The sequence below is a fragment of the Cladophialophora immunda genome (genome assembly GCF_000835495.1).
Source record: "Cladophialophora immunda strain CBS 83496 unplaced genomic scaffold supercont1.1, whole genome shotgun sequence".
Classification (NCBI taxonomy): Eukaryota; Fungi; Ascomycota; class Eurotiomycetes; order Chaetothyriales; family Herpotrichiellaceae; genus Cladophialophora; species Cladophialophora immunda.
Window position 1 is genome coordinate 6,372,953 of NW_015622541.1, and position 22,074 is coordinate 6,395,026.

General features: G+C 53.9%; 5 protein-coding genes across 6 annotated transcripts; 2 read left to right on the forward strand and 3 right to left on the reverse strand.

Moving 5' to 3' along the window:
* Nucleotides 1–153: 153 nt before the first annotated feature.
* PV07_01873 (leucine-tRNA ligase) lies at nt 154–3,222 on the reverse strand. Its single transcript, XM_016388446.1, has 2 exons — nt 2,714–3,222; nt 154–2,661 (listed from the first exon to the last, which is right to left on the reverse strand). Exons 1-2 carry the CDS (start codon nt 3,161–3,163, stop codon nt 307–309), a joined length of 2,805 nt encoding a protein of 934 aa, XP_016255374.1. The 5' UTR covers nt 3,164–3,222; the 3' UTR covers nt 154–306.
* Nucleotides 3,223–3,384: 162 nt separating this feature from the next.
* On the forward strand, nt 3,385–6,813 carry PV07_01874 (uncharacterized protein). The gene is made up of 2 exons (XM_016388447.1): nt 3,385–4,566; nt 4,622–6,813. Exons 1-2 carry the CDS (start codon nt 4,524–4,526, stop codon nt 6,520–6,522), a joined length of 1,944 nt encoding a protein of 647 aa, XP_016255375.1. The 5' UTR covers nt 3,385–4,523; the 3' UTR covers nt 6,523–6,813.
* A 96-nt stretch (nt 6,814–6,909) lies between these two features.
* PV07_01875 lies at nt 6,910–9,421 on the forward strand. 2 transcript variants are annotated; one of them, XM_016388448.1, is made up of 3 exons: nt 6,910–7,047; nt 7,095–7,523; nt 7,587–9,421. In XM_016388448.1, exons 2-3 carry the CDS (start codon nt 7,130–7,132, stop codon nt 8,750–8,752), a joined length of 1,560 nt encoding a protein of 519 aa, XP_016255376.1. In that variant the 5' UTR covers nt 6,910–7,047; nt 7,095–7,129; the 3' UTR covers nt 8,753–9,421. The 2 variants fall into 2 exon arrangements, with proteins under 2 accessions (XP_016255376.1, XP_016255377.1); XM_016388449.1 differs by lacking the exon at nt 6,910–7,047 and having other exon boundaries at nt 7,071–7,523.
* PV07_01876 (uncharacterized protein) lies at nt 9,338–10,782 on the reverse strand. Its single transcript, XM_016388450.1, has 2 exons — nt 10,691–10,782; nt 9,338–10,635 (listed from the first exon to the last, which is right to left on the reverse strand). The coding sequence occupies exons 1-2, from the start codon at nt 10,713–10,715 to the stop codon at nt 9,764–9,766; spliced, it is 897 nt and encodes a 298-aa protein (XP_016255378.1). The 5' UTR covers nt 10,716–10,782; the 3' UTR covers nt 9,338–9,763.
* A 658-nt stretch (nt 10,783–11,440) lies between these two features.
* PV07_01877 (uncharacterized protein) lies at nt 11,441–12,751 on the reverse strand. The gene is made up of 2 exons (XM_016388451.1): nt 12,103–12,751; nt 11,441–12,050 (listed from the first exon to the last, which is right to left on the reverse strand). The coding sequence occupies exons 1-2, from the start codon at nt 12,616–12,618 to the stop codon at nt 11,532–11,534; spliced, it is 1,035 nt and encodes a 344-aa protein (XP_016255379.1). The 5' UTR covers nt 12,619–12,751; the 3' UTR covers nt 11,441–11,531.
* Between the last annotated feature and the right edge of the window lie 9,323 nt (nt 12,752–22,074).

Genomic DNA, 22,074 nt, shown 5'->3' on the forward strand with positions numbered 1-22,074 from the left:
AGCTTGTTTGTTTAGCCGATGTTTCAAATGACATCGACGAGGCTGAGGATCAGAACAGCCTCGTTCAAGTGAGGCAGGATAGTTTAGGCAGCTACCTAGAAAGATAAGGATCAGCTAAGGCACCTACTTGGCGTGAGGAGGTTGCGAGCGCTACGACCACGTCTTAGAATTGCCAGAAGACGGTGAGAGTATGAATGTGGGTATCTCGACATCTATTTTCATCTGTTGGTACATGGATCGGAGACACCTTCTGGTTCACGGCTGGTTGTATTGTACATGGACTTGTCCCAGGACCATACTGCTGCCTCAGAACACAACGTTCAATACTTTACCTTCCCCAACGACAATTACTCTTTTCTTCTTCGCCCAATTATTCTTTTCCGTCAGCCACAGCCGTCCTTCTTCTGTTTCAAGGACAGCACGGATGATCTCCGCCTCTCGTGCTGCTGAACCGGCCCCGGCCTTGCCTTCCGACGGAGCGGACGGTACTTGTGCGGTGAATCGCAGTTTTCCATTTATCTGCACTGCGCATGTGATGGTTGTTTTGCGGCTCCGTAGAGCAGCCTCTTGTTCAGGGGTTATGATATCGCCCGTCCATGACGCGCTGAAGATACTCCTTCTTTCCGTGCCAGGAACCACCCTTTCCCAACATTCCTCTGCGAAGGCGGGTGTGATTGGGGCCATCATCTTCAGGAGTGCTGTGACCGTGACATATGCAACAGAAGGTGTCAGGTTGTTGATGCCGATGCCTTCTAAGCCATTTGTCAGCTTGATGAGGTCGGAGACCGCTGTGTTCAGGCTGTAGATGTCGTTCGAGAATGTCTGCGAGATACTTTTGCTGGTGTTTTGCGTCAAAAGTAACGCCTCCGCATCATTCGTGCTGAGGTCGCTTAAATGAGGGATGTTGATCTGCGAAACATCACTTCGATCAATGTGCGCTTGCGAGCTCAACTCAGAGATGAGGCGGTTGACTCGGCCAAACCACCGCTGGATGCCCACAATCTTTTCCTCGTCCCATTGTAGCACTTCGCTAACAGGGGCGGCAAAGAGGATGTGAGCTCGTAAAGCATCTGCTCCAAACTTTTCGATCGCGACGGACGGGTCCACGCCGTTGTGCTTGCTCTTGGACATCTTTTCCCATGTAACATTGGGTGCTTTGCCAGAGGCTTTGATTCTTGCGGCTTCGCCATCAAAGTCGACCTCACCAGGCAACAAGAACCGGCTGCTGTCAGGATCGGAGAATGTTTTTCCATGCACCATGCCCTGCGCTATGAGCTGTTGGAATGGCTCAGCATGACCATTGCCAGTCGAAACAAGACGCTCGCTGCGCAGGAATTTGTAGATGAAACGTGCGTAAAGCAAATGCAGGATGGCATGTTCGACACCACCAACATAAGTGTCTACGGGAAGCATAGCGGCCGCAGATTGTGGTGAGAAGGGCTCCGACTGATTCGTCGAGTCCGGAAATCGCATGAAATACCAAGAAGAGTCGACGAAAGTATCCATCGTGTCGGTTTCTCGCCGAGCCGGCCGTCTGCAGGATGGACATTGGCAGTTGACCCATTCCTCGATCTTGTCTAGTGGATTACCGGTCTGTCCTTTTATGGACGAATTGAGTGGAGGCAGTACCACGGGAAGGTCTTCTCTGGGCACAGGAACTGGCCCGCATGTTGAGCAATGTATGATAGGAATCGGCGTACCCCAGTATCTCTGGCGGCTTACCAGCCAGTCACGAAGTCTCCAAGTTTCGACCGCCTCTGCAAGGCCGTGTTTCTTCAGGCCAGAGACAATCTTTGTTCTCGCTTCATTGCTTGGTAGACCTGCATAAGGGCCACATAAAGGGGTCAGCCAGCCATCGTTTGTGTATGCTTCCACCAGGTCAGCCGGGAGTATACGAGTCGTGCTATTGCTCAAAGGCTCCGGCGATATCGCAATGTTGACGGGATCCGTGGGTCTGTGTAGTTTCCAGAAGCTGAGATCGCGAGAATCGTGGGCTGGGACGCCCATCACTGCACCTTCTCCATAGTCCTCTAGTACATATGGAGCAGCAAATACTGGCAATGGCTCAGCATTGAAATTTCCGCTCTGGGAAAGGGGGTTGAAGGCAAAGAGTGGCAGCTCAAAGCCTTCCTTGGAGTCGGGTGGGAAGGAAGCTCGCCTGTCGAGAAAGCTTTGCAGTTCGGGCGACTTTGCAGCCGCCTGGACCACGAGTGGGTGCGTCATGGAGAGTGCAACATATTTCACTCCAAACAGCGTATCTGGACGGGTAGTGAAGACATGAACGTGAGAAGAGTTCCCAGTGTCGTCTCTTAAGCCAAATTGGATGCGTGCGCCTGTCGAGCGGCCAATCCAGTTTCGCTGCTGGGTGACGACTCTTTCAGGCCACTTTCCGTCCTCCGACAGAAATTGCAGGTCCCGCAACAAGTCTTCTTTGAACTCTGTTATCCTGAAGAACCACTGGCGGAGTTTGATCTGTTGCACAAGGGCCCCGGATCTCCAAGAGCGTCCATTGTGGTCAACCTGCTCATTGGCGAGGACAGTTTTATCGACAGGATCATAATTGACGAGCGCTTCCGCTTGATATGCCAGACCACGATGGTATAACCTGAGGAAAATGTCTTGAGTGTGCTTGTAGAATGACGGCGAACATGTTGATATTTCCTACGAAGGGTTGATCAGCACTATGTACATGTGTTCCGTGCCCCTGACCTACGGCATCCCAGTCGAAGCTTGTATTCATGCTCTTGAGCTGCTGTTTCATCTTTGCAATATTATCATCTGTCCAAACTGCTGGATCAATGCCGCGCTCGATTGCGGCATTTTCTGCCGGGAGTCCAAATGCGTCCCAGCCGGTCGGGTGAAGGACATCATAACCTCGCATTCTTCGGTAGCGGGCGATCACGTCGGAGATGGTGTAGACACGAAGATGGCCCATGTGAAGAGATCCGGACGGGTAAGCAAACATGGGGAGGACATAGGACTTGCGTGGAGGACTTGACTGTCCTCCAGCCTTCGGTTGGTTTGCCCATCTCTGCTGCCATTTCACGTCGATGGCACAGAGGTCCAGGCGAGGAACCTGAGTGGCAGCTCGAGTACCGGTGGTGTGCAGGCTCCGTACAAAGAGCAGCCTGACAGACTGACGAACAAACAGCCTCCCCTGCATAACCTCCAACTCCTCCACCACCGGTTGAGCGCAAAGAGGGTTAGGGGTTAGGGTTAGGGGTTAGGTTGGGGTTAGGGTTAGATTGATCAGAGAGAGATGCACCGCAGTTCTGTACGAGAGGCTATTCGATAGGAAGGTAGACCGAGTCTCGTGACTGCGCAGCAATAAACTCCAACTCCGCTCACTTTCTTCACGTCCATCTTCTCTCACTCAACGAGCAATCTCACATCCCAGAGTCAACTGTTCATGGTGTCGGTTTAGCTGTCTTGGGGTCTATCTTCCTCGGATGCTTCATCGTATAGCCCCGACGTCCGTCGCTAATGATCCTTCAGATTCTGTGCCATAGGACTGGAAGTTCTGTCCACATCGGCGCGGTGGAATGACGGTTCTCTCATCCAGACCAGAACTTTACCCCTGAAGAGTCGCGTTGACGCTGCGCGACTTGATGGCTGGTTCGAAAATGGATAGGAAGGACCTGCACGTTCTGACAAGGAAGCGGATACACCGGGGAAACAGCAATCCCTTCAACCAAACATGGCCTTGTTCGTTGGCGCCGTGAGGTCTCAAGAGCCTGGGGATTCTTAAGCCTGCTGACTTATCAAGAGCCCTCTCTCTCCTAGTTTGCTTGTGCTGTCATGGAGACAGGGACTTACCATGTCCATGTTGAGAACAACCCACGTTCCCGTTCTGCCATGGGATATCACGGTCACGTGCTTTGCTTCAAGGTAAGTTGAGCAGTCCAGAGTCTTACTTGTTCGCTGGCTCCCAACATGCCCTTTATATGACGCAGCCGTCTGCCGTCTACGGCACATTCTCATCTCTAGAGATACATGTGCATCAGAACAGAAATAGGGCTTGCGCCTACAAGGCATCGGGTTTTAAGACCGCTCCTTCGGCATGTCACATGGCACGTACCACAGGTACGGAGAACAAGCTGTCAGTGACAGAACGACAGTTACATGTGCCTCACCTGAGTGGCGTATCGACCTCTCACATCTGTCACTGTCGCCTCATTGGTGCTTTTGGGGTATTGTTCCTGCTATTCACAACTTGAATTGGGGGACATAAAGCGCGTGAATTACGGTGTCGTTTCTTTGTGCTCTTACACAATCTCTCACTCAACGTGCCTCGATCTGGGGCCTTGCCTCCAATCCTACTTTTCGAGGTCATTCAAATTTCCCTTCCACCATACAGCCATTGTGTTTTGTGGTTGTAGTGGTTGAGGCAACTTTCCGCTTCGAGACTCCTCATCTTCTCAGTCATTCTTGACCTTCGCAAGCTGGAAGATTTAGACTCTTCTCACTCCCTCACCTCTCTTGTTTGTCACAGAGAGCAGACATCCTTCTCTTCTCTTGTCAACATGGCACTCAGCTCTGCTTCCCAGACGGATGGAATCAACACTGGTAAGCAGGGATAGATTTTTCATGCCCGAAAGTGTGCTAATCCCTCCTTCGCCAGGTCATTGGACACCGATTTCCACCTTGTCCCGTCCTGCAAACGTTCCCTCTCCTGAAGCGAGCATGTCGACTTCGAAGACGATTGTTTCTCAAGAGGTGCAAGTCAAGAGTGTCAATGGCACGAAGTTGCATGGTCAAATTTATCACCAAAAGCCCGCGGAAACACGTGCTCTTCACTCCGTGATCGCATTTCGGCCTCAAGTTGCAATCATTCAAGCTTCCAACATCGAATATCCAAAAAATCACTTACTCGGCATTCCGCAAGAAGTTCGCGACACCATTATAGGCCTTGTTCATCCGACCAAGCAGACAGTTGGTGCTCCGCCTTCGACTAGCTGCGAAATATTTCATTTCGTCTGCCGCCAGACGTATCATGAATCAACCAGTCGCTTCAGCACCCAAGCTACTGTACTGGTACCATCCAATCGTGTGGAAGAATTCCTCAAGAGATCGCTAAACATCCGCACACTCAGAAGCAATGCTTACCAGAGCGTCAAGAGCCTCTTCGTCGAAATTCCCCACAACAGTAACACTAATGTTTTCCTTCAGATGGGCGAAGTGCTGAGACGTTCGGTTCAACTTGAAGAGCTGCAACTGTTCGGGGTTGGAGCAGATGGCTATGGAGTCAAGACGAGTTCTGCTGCTCACCCTTGTGGTAAACATGATATTTCGATCATGCCACTAGTTCGCAAGCTATCCATTGACGGTCAGCAGTATATACGTCGCCTAGCTCTGGCCAACAGCATTCCATTCCTGGACAAGCTGCGAATTCTTGTTCTGGATAACCTCAACTTTCCTTTGCTTCAATCGCATGTATTCAGGAACAAACCACTGCTCGAAAAGTTGCACATTGCAGCAGACCCGCGGACCGTTATGCATGCAGAGTACAAGGCTGGGTGGAACCACACAGTTGGCGGTCTCATCTTCCTGACACACGACGAAGCACCTCCTGTCAAAGAACTACGTGTCGATTCCAATTCCATTTTTACTGCAAGTCAAATCGTCTTGAAAGTGGCTGGGACTCTGGAAAGACTCGAATTGGTGATCCCCGATATGTCATTCCAAGTGCATACTACGAACCGTATCAACTTCTTCTCGGAGGCCACCACGCTTCTTCATAGACTCCACCTTGACGCCAGACGATTACGCGAACTCAAAATCTGTGTTCATGGCGCCATCTCGGAAGACAGCTATCACTACGCAAACTTCATGGGAGCTCTCAAGGATTGTGTCTCACGCATGAAGTCTCTCCAACTCATTGAGCTTCATGTCCAGTCTCAGTCGCCATGGTTTGCTCGAGAATTCATCGAGGCAGTACCTCCCTCCGCCACTCGACTCTACCTCACCGACCTGTTCATTGAGAGAGATGTGGGTGATCTCACGGGCTTCGTTGGTGAGAAAACAAACACGCCGTTGCTGTATTGGAACGAAATCAATGATGCTTACGCCATTGGCGAGGATCTTCGGAGAAACGATTACATCAGATTCAGTAACAACCAACTGGCGTTTGTGGGGTACGAGTACGATCTTCTGGTGGGGCAGAGTGCTGCGGACGTGCAATCCAAGGCTATGGCCAAATTTCTGAAGCTCAATGGCAGACTGTTGGATAAAGAGCGAAACCGACACCTGGCCCCACTGGCAGGTAGACACATACTATTCAAACAGGGCGGCACTGGAAGATATGCAGATACCGCCGAAACCCGCTCACAAGCAAAAGTCGAGAAGTATCGCAAAGTGCTGGACAAGTGCGGCTTACATGACAACGAATACTTTGGGTGTGAAGACGTGGCAGAAGCGGTCTTTCAGAACGAGCCTGCGGCTACAGGTGGCCACTATAGCTATCCGATGGTTTTGGAGGTTGAGGATGAGTTCAAGTTTTCCAACCACTGGCTGAGCAAGTGAAGGATCACAGGCAACATCATTGGAAAAAAGACTATTTGAGCCAAATGAAAACAGCACCGGAGCTTGACTTGGGGATGGGATACCGACAAACAATGCGCATTCGGGCTTATGGGATGTGCTGATCCACGGACATATTTCACGGCGGTTGGGAGTTCAGGGTCCCCTCCACGACGGGCAAAGACAGAGTATGAGGGTGAATGGTCTCAGACACGAGTCGAACAGACGGCATATCAGAAATCAAAACTTGATAGACGGAAAACGAGAGAGCTGAAAAGGCGTAGAGATTCCAATAAAATGATCATATCAGTTTTGACCTTTGCGGTACCCTTAAACTTTGCCCTGGAGATCACGAGGCTCTACACTTTTAGATTCATCAAAACCCCCCTCAAGCTCTCTCCGGCTCCCCGGATCGACAGACCGTCCATCGCGCCGTGATTGCCGAGTCACTTTGGGGTCGTCAGACTGCAATTTTATCTTCGGCGTATCAGCGCATGGAGCCGCAGCAGAAAACCGGTCCTTTCCCGAGTAAGTTCCTTCGCATTCTGACCTGATCACTGACTCAAGCATTGCAGGAACAGCTTTCCCTTGATAAGCAAGGTCGCTCAAAATGCAGCGGGATCCAGCTTCTCCTGCCTCTCATACCTCAACCTCCGCACAAGCCGACTATAACCTCTCTCCCCCTTCGCTATGGCAGGACGGTCGAAAACGAAAGAATGCCCCGCCTGGCTCGCGGAGCGTCGACACCCTCACACCGGAACAGCTCGCGAAAAAGCGTGCCAATGACCGTGAAGCCCAACGGGCAATTCGAGAGCGGACCAAGCAGACGATTGAGAGTTTGGAGCGGAGGATACAGGAGTTGACATCCCATCAACCATATCAAGAGCTTGAAGCTGTCATCAGACAGAAGGATGCTATCCAGGCAGAGAATGAGGAGATCCGGAGGAGGCTTGCCTCTGTTATGTCCATCATTCAACCCATTGTGGGAGCGCAGGGTTTGACTGGTATTGCTCTTTATTCTCTTTCCACAGTCCCGGCTTTTCCGTCTTAACTGTTGTTCGTGCCAGATCTTGCGACCGCTGCGCAGCACAATGTCCAGGCGGGACTGAATCAAGCGCATCCTATCCTCAAACCTGCCTTCCCCCCAAACAACGGCACCCCGGCCGATTCCACCTCCTTCAACGGCCAGCGAAATGGGCAGGTTGCCTTCTCCGTCTCTCCTAATCTGTCACAAGGCCACTTGGAGACTCCCACGCACCCCCCATCGTTTGGAGCAGAGGGAATCGAGGAACACAGGCCTTCGCCTACGTCAAGAGATGCACTGAGCAACCAGCGAGATAACCTCCAACGTAGCCTCGAGTTGAACGATGGCGGAGAGCGCGTCAACTTTGGCTTTCTGCTCGATCTCTTGGGGCAACGAACAGGCAATGCACGCCCTCAACCTCAACCTCGACCTCCACCACGGACCCAATCTTCGCAGCAGCACACCTCACCTTTCAACCTCAGCTCCCCCTACCCAGCCCTTCCTCCGACCATGCCCGATCAACTACAACTCCCCACCGCATCCTGGAGTGTCCTCCCCAAAAACAGTTCGCCCACATGCCCTCTCGATAGCCTACTCCTCAAATTCTTACAATCTCGCCAGCGCGATCCCGTTGGCGGTGCCAACGCCCTCCCCACCACACCCTCCTATCCTTCCGTTTCGTCTCTTCTGAATCCCAGCGGGCCTCGTCGGTCGCTGGACGACTTGTCCCAACTTATGACCGACATCATCTCGAAATTCCCCAACATCTCTGAATTGCCCGAACAAGTAGCCACTCTGTTTGTCATGTTCACCCACATGCGCTGGCAAATCCATCCAACCAAAGAGAACTACGAGCGGCTACCTGAATGGTTCCGGCCTACTCCGGCGCAGATATTCCACCCTCATCCAGCATGGATGGACCATATTCCGTGGCCGGGGATGCGAGATAGGGTGGTGGCAACCCCCCAGGATTACCCTTTTGACAATTGGTTTTTCCCTTTTACATCGGGTCTCTCTGTTAATTGGCCATATGATCCGGTGGACTGTCTACTAAGCACTTCTGAGAAAGAAGAACCCGTCATCAACCCCGTCTTTGAGAGCCACATCCGGCGCCTAGAGAACTGGAGTTTGGGGCCATTGTTTGCCGAGACCTTTCCCAATCTGGCGGATACGGCGAGAATAAAGGGGAGAGAGCCTGGGACAGTCTGACGAGTGGGAGTGGGCTGATGGAAAAGAGCCGAACAGGTTTGTTGTGTTCATTTTGTTGACCACACCAAATCGCCCGGGCTCTCTCTATCACCCTGTGCGCGAGTGCATCCTCGGACGCTCTTGCCGGCCATTGTTGGCTCCACGGTCTTTGAAAGGCCACACTTGGATCATATCGCATGTCGAGCTTTGAAAGGGTGTTGAGAAACCCTCGATTGCCCTCCCCAATTCTGTGCAGAGAACCACGACCAATTCACGGAAAGGAACACAACTATCCATATTTTCACTGGGGGATACCGCCGGAAAGTGTACAAAATGGGCGGTGTAGTGCTGATTATATGCTCTGATGCGTCTTTCAGTCCCCAACTTTACCAAAAGCAAACTGCAATGAAGCTTACCTACATGTAGCTCACTTGAGCATAATACGAGGCAGAGAAACAAAGCAAGGCGTTGCTGCCGCCGACGCTAATTGATTGATTGAGTGAGTGACTGGTTGATCAGTTTGTCACAGATCGAGTCTCGTTTCTCAGGGTTGACTTTGAGCAAAGACCGTTCTGTCCACATCATGATTACCAAGTACATATCACATAGCTGTAGTGGTCCGTAATGAAAGTCGCAATAGACTTGACCGCGCAATGTGTTGTGATATAGTTGTAAATTACACACGGCCGACTGGGGCAGAGGTCTACTGCGCTCCGGCTTCAGCTCGCTCTCGACCCTTGGTGTTTAATTCCCCCTTCCCAAGATGATTGTCGCGAGTTTCTTCACTATCGCAGTCTTCGACGGACGGGACGGGACAGGACAAAAACTCCAGAGCAGCACCACAAAACCTTGTGCGACTATGAGTTGTGCTTTCTATCAGAACGCCTTTTCCGCAAGTTGGTCTGTCCCTACGTTCGCCTTGCATATGTCATTTCTCTCATGAAAGGATAAGATTGGATTTTTGGGACGTCGCGTTCCCCTGACTGGCCGCATACCGTCCCTCGTCGTAGCAAATCACATTGGCGACACCTCTTATGCTGCAACCTTGGCACCATACTTGGCCGCTGCATTGTCGAAGAGCTGGCTCTTCTCTTCCAAATCTCTCAGTAGCGTATGCTCCGCCTCTCTCTCCCGTAGCTGTTGGAGCAGTCCTTGCACCTCCTCGCTCTTCTTCCCAACAATGCTCGCCAGCACAACACTGTTTGCAATGGCTTGCACATCTGCATTCGCTATTCCCACAGCCTGCTGCAATGCCGCCTCGGCCTCCTCTAACCGCCCTAAATGTATCTCGGAAACGGCCTGTCCCACCAACGCCGTAGGGCTGGTGTTCCCCGGCGTGGATGCGAGTTCCTCGTACACGTAATAAGCCGACTGATACTTCTCTTGCCCGCCTTCCCTTAGATTCGTCCAGGCTTCCGCTAGGTTGATGAGTAGCGAATCCTGAGCCCAACGTTTGGCAGCAGCGACCTCCTTGACTGCCAGATCTGTGCGGTTCTGCATCAGGTGGATCTGCACCAGTATTGCCACGGCTTCAAGCGAGCCCTGGTGTTTGGACAGGAGATCGACGGCTTTCGCGTATTCGCCTGCCGCTGCGAGGACCGTCCCGCAGCATATCTGAACCACTGCCTCCTCCGCATCAGATTCAGACAGAGCTAGTGCGGTTTCGAGTGCCGTAGAGTGATTGCCGGCCGCTTGTTGTGCCAGAGCAACTATTGAGCGAGAGGCGGCGTCTTGCGACTGCTTAAGGGAGGAAATGACGGACGACGCATCGCCCGCGGCTATTTGTGCGCGGTATTTGAGGATTTGTGCGGTGGTCTTGTTTTCTGAGGAGAGGGATGAGGTGTCAAATGCGAGAACGGCGTCGTAGGCGTGTGTGTAGAATGCGGTGGTTATATTGAGCAGTTCTGGACTTCGGTCAGTAGGTGAGTTCAGGATTTGAGGCTGCTGTGATGTGCATACCTCCTTCGCCGGAGAATGGATCCATGGTGGTGTATTTGTCAAAGGGATTCACAGAGCAGAATAGTAGATATGGGGTAGCGGAGAGGACAATATGGACTGTGGTGAACGAGCCCCTCGAGAATGGTGTCCAATTCGATGTATGTCGCACGGGGTGCTTCTGATGTCCTGTGAGGGAAGGTGCGGCGAGAGGAACCTCCGCTCGCATTCCAATTGTCCAGCCCCTGCCAGCCTTGTATCTGGATGATACAACCACCCCAGGTCGGCTCCTTCGCCTATTGAAAGAGAAGCAGACTTCATCTCCTTCTGCATTGCCGCTGGCGGCACCACATACACGGCCTGATTCACTCGACACGCGAAATCAAGCAACCTTCAGCCATATCCAAGACTCTCTTCACCTTCATCATGCCAGCACCTCGGGCGCCCCGCTTCAGCTTCGCGTACAACAGTATCCTCCTCGACCACCAAAAGATCCAGACAGGGCGGGCAATGAGTCGAGTGAAGGCGAATTACCACCTCTTCCTTCGAAACCAGCCGAGAAAGCCACAATTCAAGCTACAAGACCTCGGGCCACGAAGAAGATGGCAGGTCCCCAAGATGAGGCAGATTGAGGATTGAATGCAGATCGCTGCGGAAGCGGCTCGTGTGGCGTGTCAAAACGCTTTCTGTCTGTGGCGCCTCTGCAATTAAGTGGTTACAGCGTTGCTAGATGGGCTCAAGGGTATGATTTCACGAAATGTAATTTTATGGCTACACGGATTCAGGACATATCGACAAGATCTCCCCACTTTGGTAGTGAATGAGAATATCTCTTCTCACCCATCTCTTCTGAAACCCCAACAGCTCACTCCTTCAGTGGCACGGTGTCGACAAACAAAGCCTTGGAGAAAGCCTCAGGGTACCGAGCACCGTGGACTTCAGCCGCGTCAATGACCTTCCGAATCTTCGCATTCTCTTCCGAAGTGATTTTGACCTTCAGGGAGCCCATATTCTCATCGAAATTCTTGATTCTCGTGGTGCCAGGGATCGGGAATATGTCGTCTCCCTGGGCCATCAAGAAGGCCAGGACCAGTTGGCCCGGAGTGCAGCCCTTTTCATCAGCAATGGCCTTGATGTCGTCCACCAGCTTGAGATTCTTGGGGAAGTTCTCTTCACTAAATCGAGGCGCAAAGGTGCGGAAGTCGCCTTCTTCAAAGTCGGCTCGGCTTCTGATGCCTCCAGTCAGGAAGCCTCGGCCGAGTGGGGAATATGCAACGACCGCAACTCCAAGCTCACGACAGGCCTTGAGAAGACCGATTTGGGGGCTCTCAATGTCCATGGAGAAGGGGCTGTATTCGATCTGCAGAGCATCAATGTGCGCCACCTAAAACTCATATGTTAGCGGATAGTCTGGAGAGGGAAGCGGACCTGGTTACCTTGCAAGCTCTTCTGAGAGTCTCTGCGCTGCACTCGCTCAGACCCAGGTACTTGACCTTGCCGGCGTCTTGCAGCTCTTTCATGGCTTTGACGGTGATCTCAATGGGCTGGTTGGCCTGCACTCGGTGGCAATAGTACAAATCGATGTGGTCCACACCCAATCGCTTCAAAGACTTGTCGCATGCGGCCCTGATATACTCTGGCTCATTCTTGACCAATCGTGCACCTGTCTTTGGGTCGACGACATTGCCAAACTTTGTGGCGAGGAAGATATGGTCTCTCTTGCCCGGGTTTCGCTGGAACCAGCGGCCAAGCAGGTCTTCGTTGTCCCCGTAAATGTCGGCAGAATCCCAGAAGAGCTCGCCGGCTTCGTAGGCGTGGTCGAGTATCGCATAGCGTTCTTCGTCGGGCTTGGGTTTGCCATAGTAAGCCGAGAGGCCCATGAGGCCGAACCCGAGGGCGGTCACCTCTGGACCGTTCTTTCCAAGCTTGCGAGTTGGGAGTTTGGGAGCCATGTCGAGTTGGTTGAAGTGCAATTGTCTTTGGTGGTTGGTGGTTTGGGATAGGAAACGATGGGCGGACTGATGGATGGGAACGAGGCTCGATGGTTGTTTGGGGGATTTTATAGTTGCAAGCGAGATATGAGATGTTCGATCTTCGACAGGCTCATCGTCCATGCATCAATCAGCGAGCGCATCTCGTACCGGGTTTTAGCCCAAATGCCGTCGCGAGTGTCTTCTCCATCCGCGCCTCTTCTCCCCTCCTGCTCCCTCCACACTGCGGCAGTGATGTCATGGCTCTACTGCCTCTGATTCGCTCTTTTCCCCCTCGTCGCCCTCGTCTATCAACAGCCAAACCGACGAGCCGACGCCCGTTTTTCTCCATCTCGCCATCCCTCCATCCCTCCATCCCTCGTGGCCCCTTTTCTCTCGTGCCTCTCGTCCCAGTCGCGGCTTTAGGCGATTGTCGTTCCCCCTTCAAGCGCCATCCCTTACTAAGGATTGACCCAACACTGATGCATGCGGCCGCCCTGCCCGCCCCAAGGTCAACTTGTCGAGCTCTTTGGATCGTCGACTGCTCGATTCCATCCACTTGCCGACTGCACTTACCGTCTCCTGGGTCAATTGACGTCCTGCTTACCCTACCGCCGATCTGGGAGAGGTTAATACTCGATGTGGAAATCATATTCCCCTGCATGCTACCACAACCACCAACCGAGCCTGACTTGCACAGATAAAATCCTCCTTCCTGCAGCCTCGCCCTATCTGAGGCTGGCAGATTGCCTAACCAGGGTTCCTCCCTGTTCGGCCAAATTGCGCTCCAATGTCCACCGTCATCACCACCTGCTCGTTCTGAGTACTATGCTACTGCACAGTGACTAACAGCAATGCCTGAAAAGACGCGTGACGGGTATTCTACAATGACACGGGTTGAGCATACCTATGCGCACCAGGTGTGGTATGATGGTAGGCCAGGACGGGCTGCAACCCTTGTCGTCAAAAGACCATGCTGCAGCTTGAGACTTTTCGTAACGAACAGACCTTTTTGAGAAACAAGTGGCATAGTCTCACACAAAATAGAAGCTATCTCTAAACAGCGACGAGGTGGCCACAAGCATCAGACATAGCTAATATTGCCAATAGGGATAGGGATACTATTATGTCTGGGTAGGAGTAAATACCCTTAGAAATGATCATTAACCATGGGCGAATAAATCAGAGTAACCACCATCGAACCTTTTCCTCGTCAGACTTTGCTACTTCACTTTGCCATCGACTCACGAGGGACACGCTTCAAGAAGCCACCTGCATAATATGGACGCTGGATTCCCTACTGCATTACCGACCATGATAGTTTCCTGTTTCCATGCTCTTTGTTGGCATCACCGTAGAGTATGTCGCCAGTTCAATCACAGATTTCCGTCAGCATCGGGGTAAGAATCGAGGATTCGCTGTTAACTCGGCCTACCGTTTTCCCTTTCCGCTTAATAATACGGAAGGCTGGAAGTGGTGGAGGTAGAGTATACCTCATTAAGTCCGGTGTTTCACGCAACTACAACGAACGCCTCAAGCTCCAAAAGTTCTCCAAGAATGACGACTAGCTAAGCGGCTACAGTAAGTAATCTTCCCACACCGAGTTAGATCGGCAAGGCAGAATCCTCCTCGTGTCAGAGCATCTAAAATGTCATGTTGACATAACGACGCCCGTAGCTTAGCCTTGGTTGTCCCCCTAGCAATGGGGTACTGAGGAAAACGAGAGCACTGGAGGATATTAATATAGCCCACGACCTTTGCAGGACACAAATCTTTTCCCGGACCAACAAGCAAAGCTTTTGCGTCTCAAATGACTACTCAATCTCACCGCCTGGCCCGCCTCGTCGGCCCCGCGCTCTTCACCATCTCGGCCGCAGAGACGCTCAACGCGCACATCTGGGCCAGCAGCACCGCGCCGACCGTCTTCCTGAACGGCGCCGTCATCTTCGTCGCGGGCCTCGCCGTCGTCCAAGCCCACAACGTGTGGTCTCGCGCCTGGCCCGTCCTCGTCACCTTGGCGGGCTGGGGGGCCGTCGCGCTCGGGTTGACGCGCATGCTCATCCCGGAGCGGATACTGGAGAGCGTGAAGGGAGCGCGGGTGAGGGATGTGAGGGTCGGGGCGGCGGCGGTCGCGGGGTTTGGGGCGGTGGTCTCGTTCTTTGGATATTATGGATCTTGAAGATGCATCATGGGTCTGGAGAGCCGGTAGGGCATACGCGGAAGTCACCACGGACGACGACGGGAGGGATGGATATGTACCGCAATTTCGGGCACAGAAGAGGCCAATGGGTCAATCGTGAAAGCTACGACGACACACAGAAGAAGCTCAACTGCCTGTTTTGGGTCACTAAGGGGCCAAGCACTGTGAACGCTGTCAATTCCCATGTCGGAAGCATTAATGTGCCTGAACTTCCTCAACCTCCTAAGGAGGTTGTTCTATAATGGGAACCACTAACCTCATCCTGCTGTTTCCTGTCTCCAGAACGATCTGCTCGAGGGACTATGTAAACTGGACACTTGCATCGTCTCGTCTAGATCGGTGCCGGTCTCTCCACGAACAAGATGAACCTCGCGAGTCCAGCCGTTTGATTCTCTGATCGCTACCTAAACGAAAACTGGAATTCTCGATCTCAACACGAGGCATAGGAAGGAAAGACGGCGAAAGCGAGTCACATCGACGCATACATACACAAGGGACAGGCGAAGTAGGAAACAACCGTCAATGCAATCTAGCTCCTCTCTTCCCATTATCACCGTCGAGTTCTATAATTTTATCTTCTATAATGGCTCTAGCTCGATCAAGGGACAACGCTCGCTTTCCCCTCTTTTCTCTTCTACAATGCCCGCGCCAAGGAGAACGGCCCATCATCTACCTTCCATCGCAAGCGAGGGAAGGAAGGGACAACTATTAAAGGCGCGCTCAAGCCTTGTCAATCTCCTCGCTCTGGACCTCGTTCCCCTTCTCGGCGTAGATGTCGTCGGCGTCCTCGCGGCTGCTGCTGCCCCCGCTGGCGCCGACGACGTTGACGGCGCCGGCGAACCCTTTCTCGTGCACGACGCCGCCCTCGGTCTCCTTGAGGGCCTGCTCCTCGATCTTGCGCTTCTCCTCCTCGGACGCGTCGTACCATTGCGTAGCGACGTGCATGTCATCGCCGAAGACGTGGCCGATCTCCTCGAGCGTGCGGCCCTTGGTCTCGGGGAAGAAGAGGTAGATGATCACGATGTACTAAGAAAGATGATGAGCACAAGAGGGGAAAGGCAAGGGTTAGGGTTTTCATTTTTCGAAAACTTACCACGGCGGATGGAACAATCAAGACCAGATAGAAGCGCCATCCGATCTTGTTCAGTGCGACCGGCGCGGCCACCAGGGTGACCTCGCTGGCGAGGTAGAAGGCGGACAAGCCCAGCGCGACGCCGGCGGGACGTAGATGGTTGGGGAAAATCTCGGCCACGTAGACGTACTGGGTGGCGTCGATGAAGAAGCACCACCAGATGATGTAGAACCAGATGAAGAAGACGGCCGCGCGGAGGCCGGCCTCGTTGGTCGTGTTGAGGAACGAGGCCGTCAGGGCGCAGAGGAAGATGACCGAGACGACGCAGCCGCAGGAGCCGATGAGCATGAACTTGCGCCGGCCGAAGCGGTCGATGAAGAGCGCCGTCCACGTGTTGCCGATCAGCGTGAAGGTCGTCCAGCACGCGTTGAGCAGCAGCGGGATCGACCCGCTCAAGCCGAGACTGGCGTAGATCAAGACACCCTATATCAAGCCGTCAGCAAACAAAACCCCTAACCTTAACCCTAACCCTCCAGAGGAACGACGAGCGAGGGAGGCCAGCGACGTACGTAGTTGGTCATGACGAAGATGCCCAAGAATTGATTCCCCCACATCAAAACGGCGGCCATCAGGGCGCGCTTCCTGTTCGCAGGGGTGGCGAAAAGCTCGAACCGGCCCCGGGCCATGGTGGCGTCCATCTCGTACTGTTGCTCCATGAGCCAGAATTCACGCCGGGCCTTGACGTCCTCCGGGTCGCCTGGTGTCCGGTGGAGCCGCTTGACCACGTCCAGGGCTTCCTGTCGCCGGTTTTGCGAGAGCAGCCACCGGGGGCTGAAGGGGACCAAGCTGCTTCCCGCCAGCAAGATGGTGGGGAAGACGACCTGGAAGGCCAGGGGGAACCGCCAGGCGAATTGGGCAGCAGGGTCAGTGGCCGACATGTGGAAACAGGCGTAGCCCAGCCATCCTGCCAGAGCATAGCCGACCGCGTACATGATGCCAGTCACGCAGACCATGGCGCCTCGTGTCTCTGTAAAACAAAACAGAATTGCCTCGTCAGAGAATGTTACACGGACGAGACAGAAGAAACAACAACAGGACGCTCACTTACCTGGCGTGGATACCTCTGCTTGGTAGATGGGGACAACACAGGCCAAGATGCCCGAACCCATACCGGCGACAAAACGCCCAACAAGGAACATGGCCATGTCAACCGCGCCGGCACACAAGGCGCCGCCGACGATGAGGATGACCGAGCCTATCTGCATGGTGCGCTTCCGGCCATACTTATCCGAAGTCCAAGCCTGTGTGATACATCCTGCTATTGCACCGGCAGAGTTGACGCCGTTCAGGGCACCGATCATATTCGTTGTATGGTCATAGCCAGGCTCTCCTTGGGTGGCCAGGTTGAAGTAGGAATAGAAGTTGGGCTGGCCCACGGTCGAACCGATGATTGCGAGGCCATAGGCGGTGGAAATGGTGCCCAGGGCCACAAACACCACGACCCAAAGATTGTAGGAGTTTACGATGATTTTGAGCAACATCTTGACGCGTCAAGAGGGCAAGGGACTTGGTTGGGAGAAGGGGGGAAAAGGGTGAGAGAGAAAGAGGCACTAACGAAGCATCGGGAGGTAGGTACCTGTCTTTGTATGTTGTACTTAGCCGGTCCCCCAAGCCCAGCACCGTTGATCGATCCAGCAGAGGGCTGACATTATCTCCAACTGTAGACCGAGGGTAAGTGGAAAGTGACCGCACGAATAGGCAATAGTGGGTGCCGATCACCTCGTCGCCCTCCATTTCACTGACTCAGGAACATGGGATTCATATCCCGGGGCAGTGGTACCAGGTACCAGGTGGAAGCCCCGTGGAGGAGGAGAACAAGTGGATAAGAGAACCCACGCTATGCGGGGACGGGCTGTGAGATTATGGGTCTCGAGAGCTGCAGTTGACGTGAGAGAGGGTCGTACATCCAAAAAGGAACCGGATCCGAAGCTCGAAGAGATGCACAACGAGAAGTTTTTTGGGACTGATAGATAGGCCACAAGCTTTGATAACGATGGCCTCTCTCATTTTGGAACAGCGCAGCCTTCTGAGCGGTCGCCGGAGAGAGCCACAGCCATGTCCGAGATATTACCAAGATTTATGCACGCAATAATGTCGAAAAGGTTCGCGAGGATGCGGCTTCAGCTGCTAAGCTTCGGTGGTGGCACAAAGTATAAACTCTTCTTTCGGTTACCGACCGAGGTCCGAGGATTGGCCATGGCGTGATCATGGGATACGGGGGTCATCTGAGGGATGATGCAACGAGGGAGAGCGAGGGGTGGTGGATGGTGAATAGCAAGGAGGTTGTTGATAGAGAGCAGCCATATATGATATAGATAGAAGTGGTAGGGGTTGGGCGCAGTCCAGCAACGCGTCACTGGCGCATTTCGACGTGCTCTCTTGACGTTTGTTTTCAGTTCGGATCCTTGCAATGTCCCTAGAGACCGGGAGGCCGGGGACAGGGAGGAGGGCGTGGAGGGAAAAGAGGGCAATGGCTCCTCGAACGAGGCGAACGAGGGAAGTTGAGGTCTAACATGCTCGACTCCAAATCTGCTTCTCCACAAACCCACGAGCCTCGTCTCCGCGCTGCATGCAGGTTTTCCCCAATGCCCCGAAGTCCCCCAGGCCACCCAGGCCACCCAGGGCCCCCGGGGCTCCAGGCACCCCCAACGCCCTCCCCCCTTGCAAAATGCCCTCCGATATCGCCGTTCTTGCCGCAGGAGGCCAGAGCGAGCCGACAACTTTTGCGGGGAGGGCATTCTAGTGGCATTTCGCTGTCTGTCGTTGAGACGATTCATCTATCCACACGTCAATGACGAAAATACAGGAACTGCCGCTCTATCAGATGAGGTGAGAAATACTGAGGATCGAGGCCTTTGCATCTTGACTACCCTGTTGAGCTGGTTCCTCTCCGATGGCTGACCAGAATCACCCCATATACCCCGACTTGCGCGGCAAAGTCGCCCTGGTCACCGGCATCGGGCAAGACGGCCCTGCTGGCGACACCAACAACTGGGGCAACGGCGCTGCCACTGCCCTTGCCCTGGTCCGCAACGGCGTCAAGGTCGTTGGCTGCGACATCAATCTGGACGCTGCCAAGCTCACAAAGTCGCGCATTGAAGCCATCGTCCCGGACGCCGCCGTGGACGTGGCTCTGGCCAACGTGACCGACGCTGCCGACGTGGACAAGTTCGTCCAAGAATGCATCCGGAAGCACGGCCGCATTGACATCCTCGTGAACAACGTCGGGCGCAGCGAAAAGGGCGGGCCCGCGGACATGAGCGAGGAGGTCTGGGACGCGCAGGTCGAGATCAACCTGAAGTCCGTGTACCTGATGTGCCACGCGGTGCTGCCGACGATGGAGGCCCAGGGCGCCGGGGCGGTCATCAACATCAGTAGTGTCGCCAGTATCCGCTACGTTGGGAAGCCTCAGGTCGCGTACGCGGCGACCAAAGCCGCCGTCACGCAGTTCACCAAGCACTCGGCCGTCATCTACGCGCAGAAGGGCGTCCGCCTCAACGCGGTGCTGCCGGGGCTCATGTTCACCCCGCTCGTGCAGACGCTGGCGAACAAATACGCCAACGGCGACTACGAAGGGTTCGTGCGGACGCGGCACAACCAGGTGCCGACGGGCAAGATGGGCTCCTCGTCCGACGTCGCCAACGCGGTCGTCTTCCTCTCGAGCAATGCCGCCGCGGGCTACATCACGGGCCAGAAGCTCGTGGTGGACGGCGGCATTGTTTCGAGCACAGGCAGGACGTAGAGCAGGTACCCTGTGAGAGTGAGATGAAACATCCGTGCAGCTTGGGAGGGCCAGTCTCTGAGGACATATGTCTCACCAAAATACCAAAGAAAAAAAGGATAGAGCAAACGTTCATGTTGTTGCGTAGCATATCACTTGAATCCTGAGGACTGCCTGCATGCCGGACCAGCCTTTGTACTCTGTGCTGTGCTGTGCTCCGCTCTCGCTGGGATAGATTGATGTGAACAGGCAGGTCGAGCACGAACGCTATGGCCCCAAAATACAGAAGCCAGCCTCTACCAATCGACTATTAGCGACGCAACTACGCACAAACACAGCGGGTGTGGCGGCTGGTGGTTCCTTGTCAACCTGCACCGCCTATTGCCGCGTGTATATGGGATGGACGGAGTAAACCCAGAACAAAGTACAACAGCGCACGGGGGGGACCCGACGGCCTTAAGCGATAGAGGACTATAGGCGTCCCGCTAGCACAGCGTATCTACCATTCGTAGCTACTGTACGTACATGGGGTAAGCACCTTCATTCCGCTCCGTGCCACCAATAACACCCGTTGAACGCCGCCGACTCGAGCCGCGGTCTTTGAGATACACACCGTAAGCGGTGTGTATGCCTGGCGCCGCAAGGCTGGACGCCCCTTTCCGTTCCTCCCCCGTCTTCATCACCCCGGCCTCCCATGTGTCCGTCCGTGGCGGTCGTATCGCACAGCATCGCTTGGCATCGGATCGCATTGCATTTCAGTGCGTTAGCGAGACGGGGATGACATGCAGGAATGCCTGGACGGGGCCATAAGCTGACGCTGCACATGGGGGGCCGTGGGTCGTAGATTACTGGATCAAGCCCTCAATGGTGAAAGAGTGAGGAGGTCCATGTACATGATTCCTGCACATATCTTTGGACCAGGGTCTCCTTTATGCTTCCGTATTGGGACCGACGGGGCTATCTTGAGTTTACGCTTCAGGGGGTGCATCTCTGGCCCTCGCGCTCAAACGTGATTCCCAGCTCATTGAGCCGGTATCTCTGATCACACGCGTGGAACAGGATGTATCCGTTGACGTAATTCTCCCAGATGTCCTCGAGGACTTCCTCGCCTTTCAAGCCCCGCCGGATACTCTCCGTGAGCACCACCACCTCGTTGCACAGGTCCCTCAGCACCTCTAGGGCCGGCTTTCCCTCGCACCGAGCACGGTTCTGGATATATGTGTTCTCTTCGACCCTGACGTCCAGGGCGACATTCTCCTTGTAGAATGACATGATGTCGTTGGTAAAGTTGATCCAATCCATCATATCCCTCACGCAGACGAAATACTTCCCCAAATACCTGTCCTCCGGGGCGAGGTGCGTGGGGAACATGAAGTGCGCGTAGACTTCGCCCGCGCCAGCCTTGTCCCGTAGCAGATGCGCCGCGGTCGACGGGATGTAGGTTAGGGAATCTTGTCGAAGACCGTTCGGAAAGCGCGCCTCGATTATACTTCCCATGAGGAATTCGACGAACCCCTTCTGGATGGCGCCGGTCGAATACGGGCCATAGTACAAGTGGGCCTCGGAGGTGACGAGCTCCGACCACAGTAAGAGACACGGTTCGGAATAGATGCTGTCTGTGTTCGGGCTTGAGAGCTTCTGCAATTCCGGAAGGATCTTTCCGGGTTCCTTGACCACAAGATCGTCGATATAGAACAGGAATATCGTATACAAGGCAATGAACGTCTTGACCTCGATTGCGGCCTCTTTGTAGTGTTTCTGAACTCCGCTGGCACAGGTGGGGAGGAGCTTGAGGAGGTGAGCCGTGCGCTTGTCGTCCAGGTTCCACGACAGGATTCGAGTTCGGGCTATGCTGTCGAGTTCGTGAGGATACGGGTCCTCCTGCTGTTGCACATCAAAGCCGATGTTTTGGAAGAACTCTCGTAAAATCTTTGCTGTCTCGGCCTTCTCATCTGTTTGGCTCGCGATACACGAGCACTGGAGTGGCTCGGGAGGACCGTCTAGAGGGAGCGGTCCTTTCTGGCTCGCAGTCTCTCTGTGCTTCCGGGCCATCTTGTAATACAGAACGGGTGCAAGGACAAAAGGCACGCTCGAATAGAAGCTGGGCATAGGCCTCAACCAGTTGAGTTCAATTTTGGGCGAAGAGAGTTGCCATGTCGAAATAGGCGGTCGGTCAACCCCTCTTATATGCTCTTGTTGAATCACGGCCCAGCTCTAACAATGATCCTACATTATGTTTCAAGGCGAATACTTTGCGAGCACCGGGTACTTACCGTTCTCTGCGCAATCTGGTCGACAGCGGTCGAATCGTCCGGTCAATCACATTTGAAGGTGTCCACGTCGGTATCGTCCATCATGATCTCCTTCGGACATATTGATAGCAAC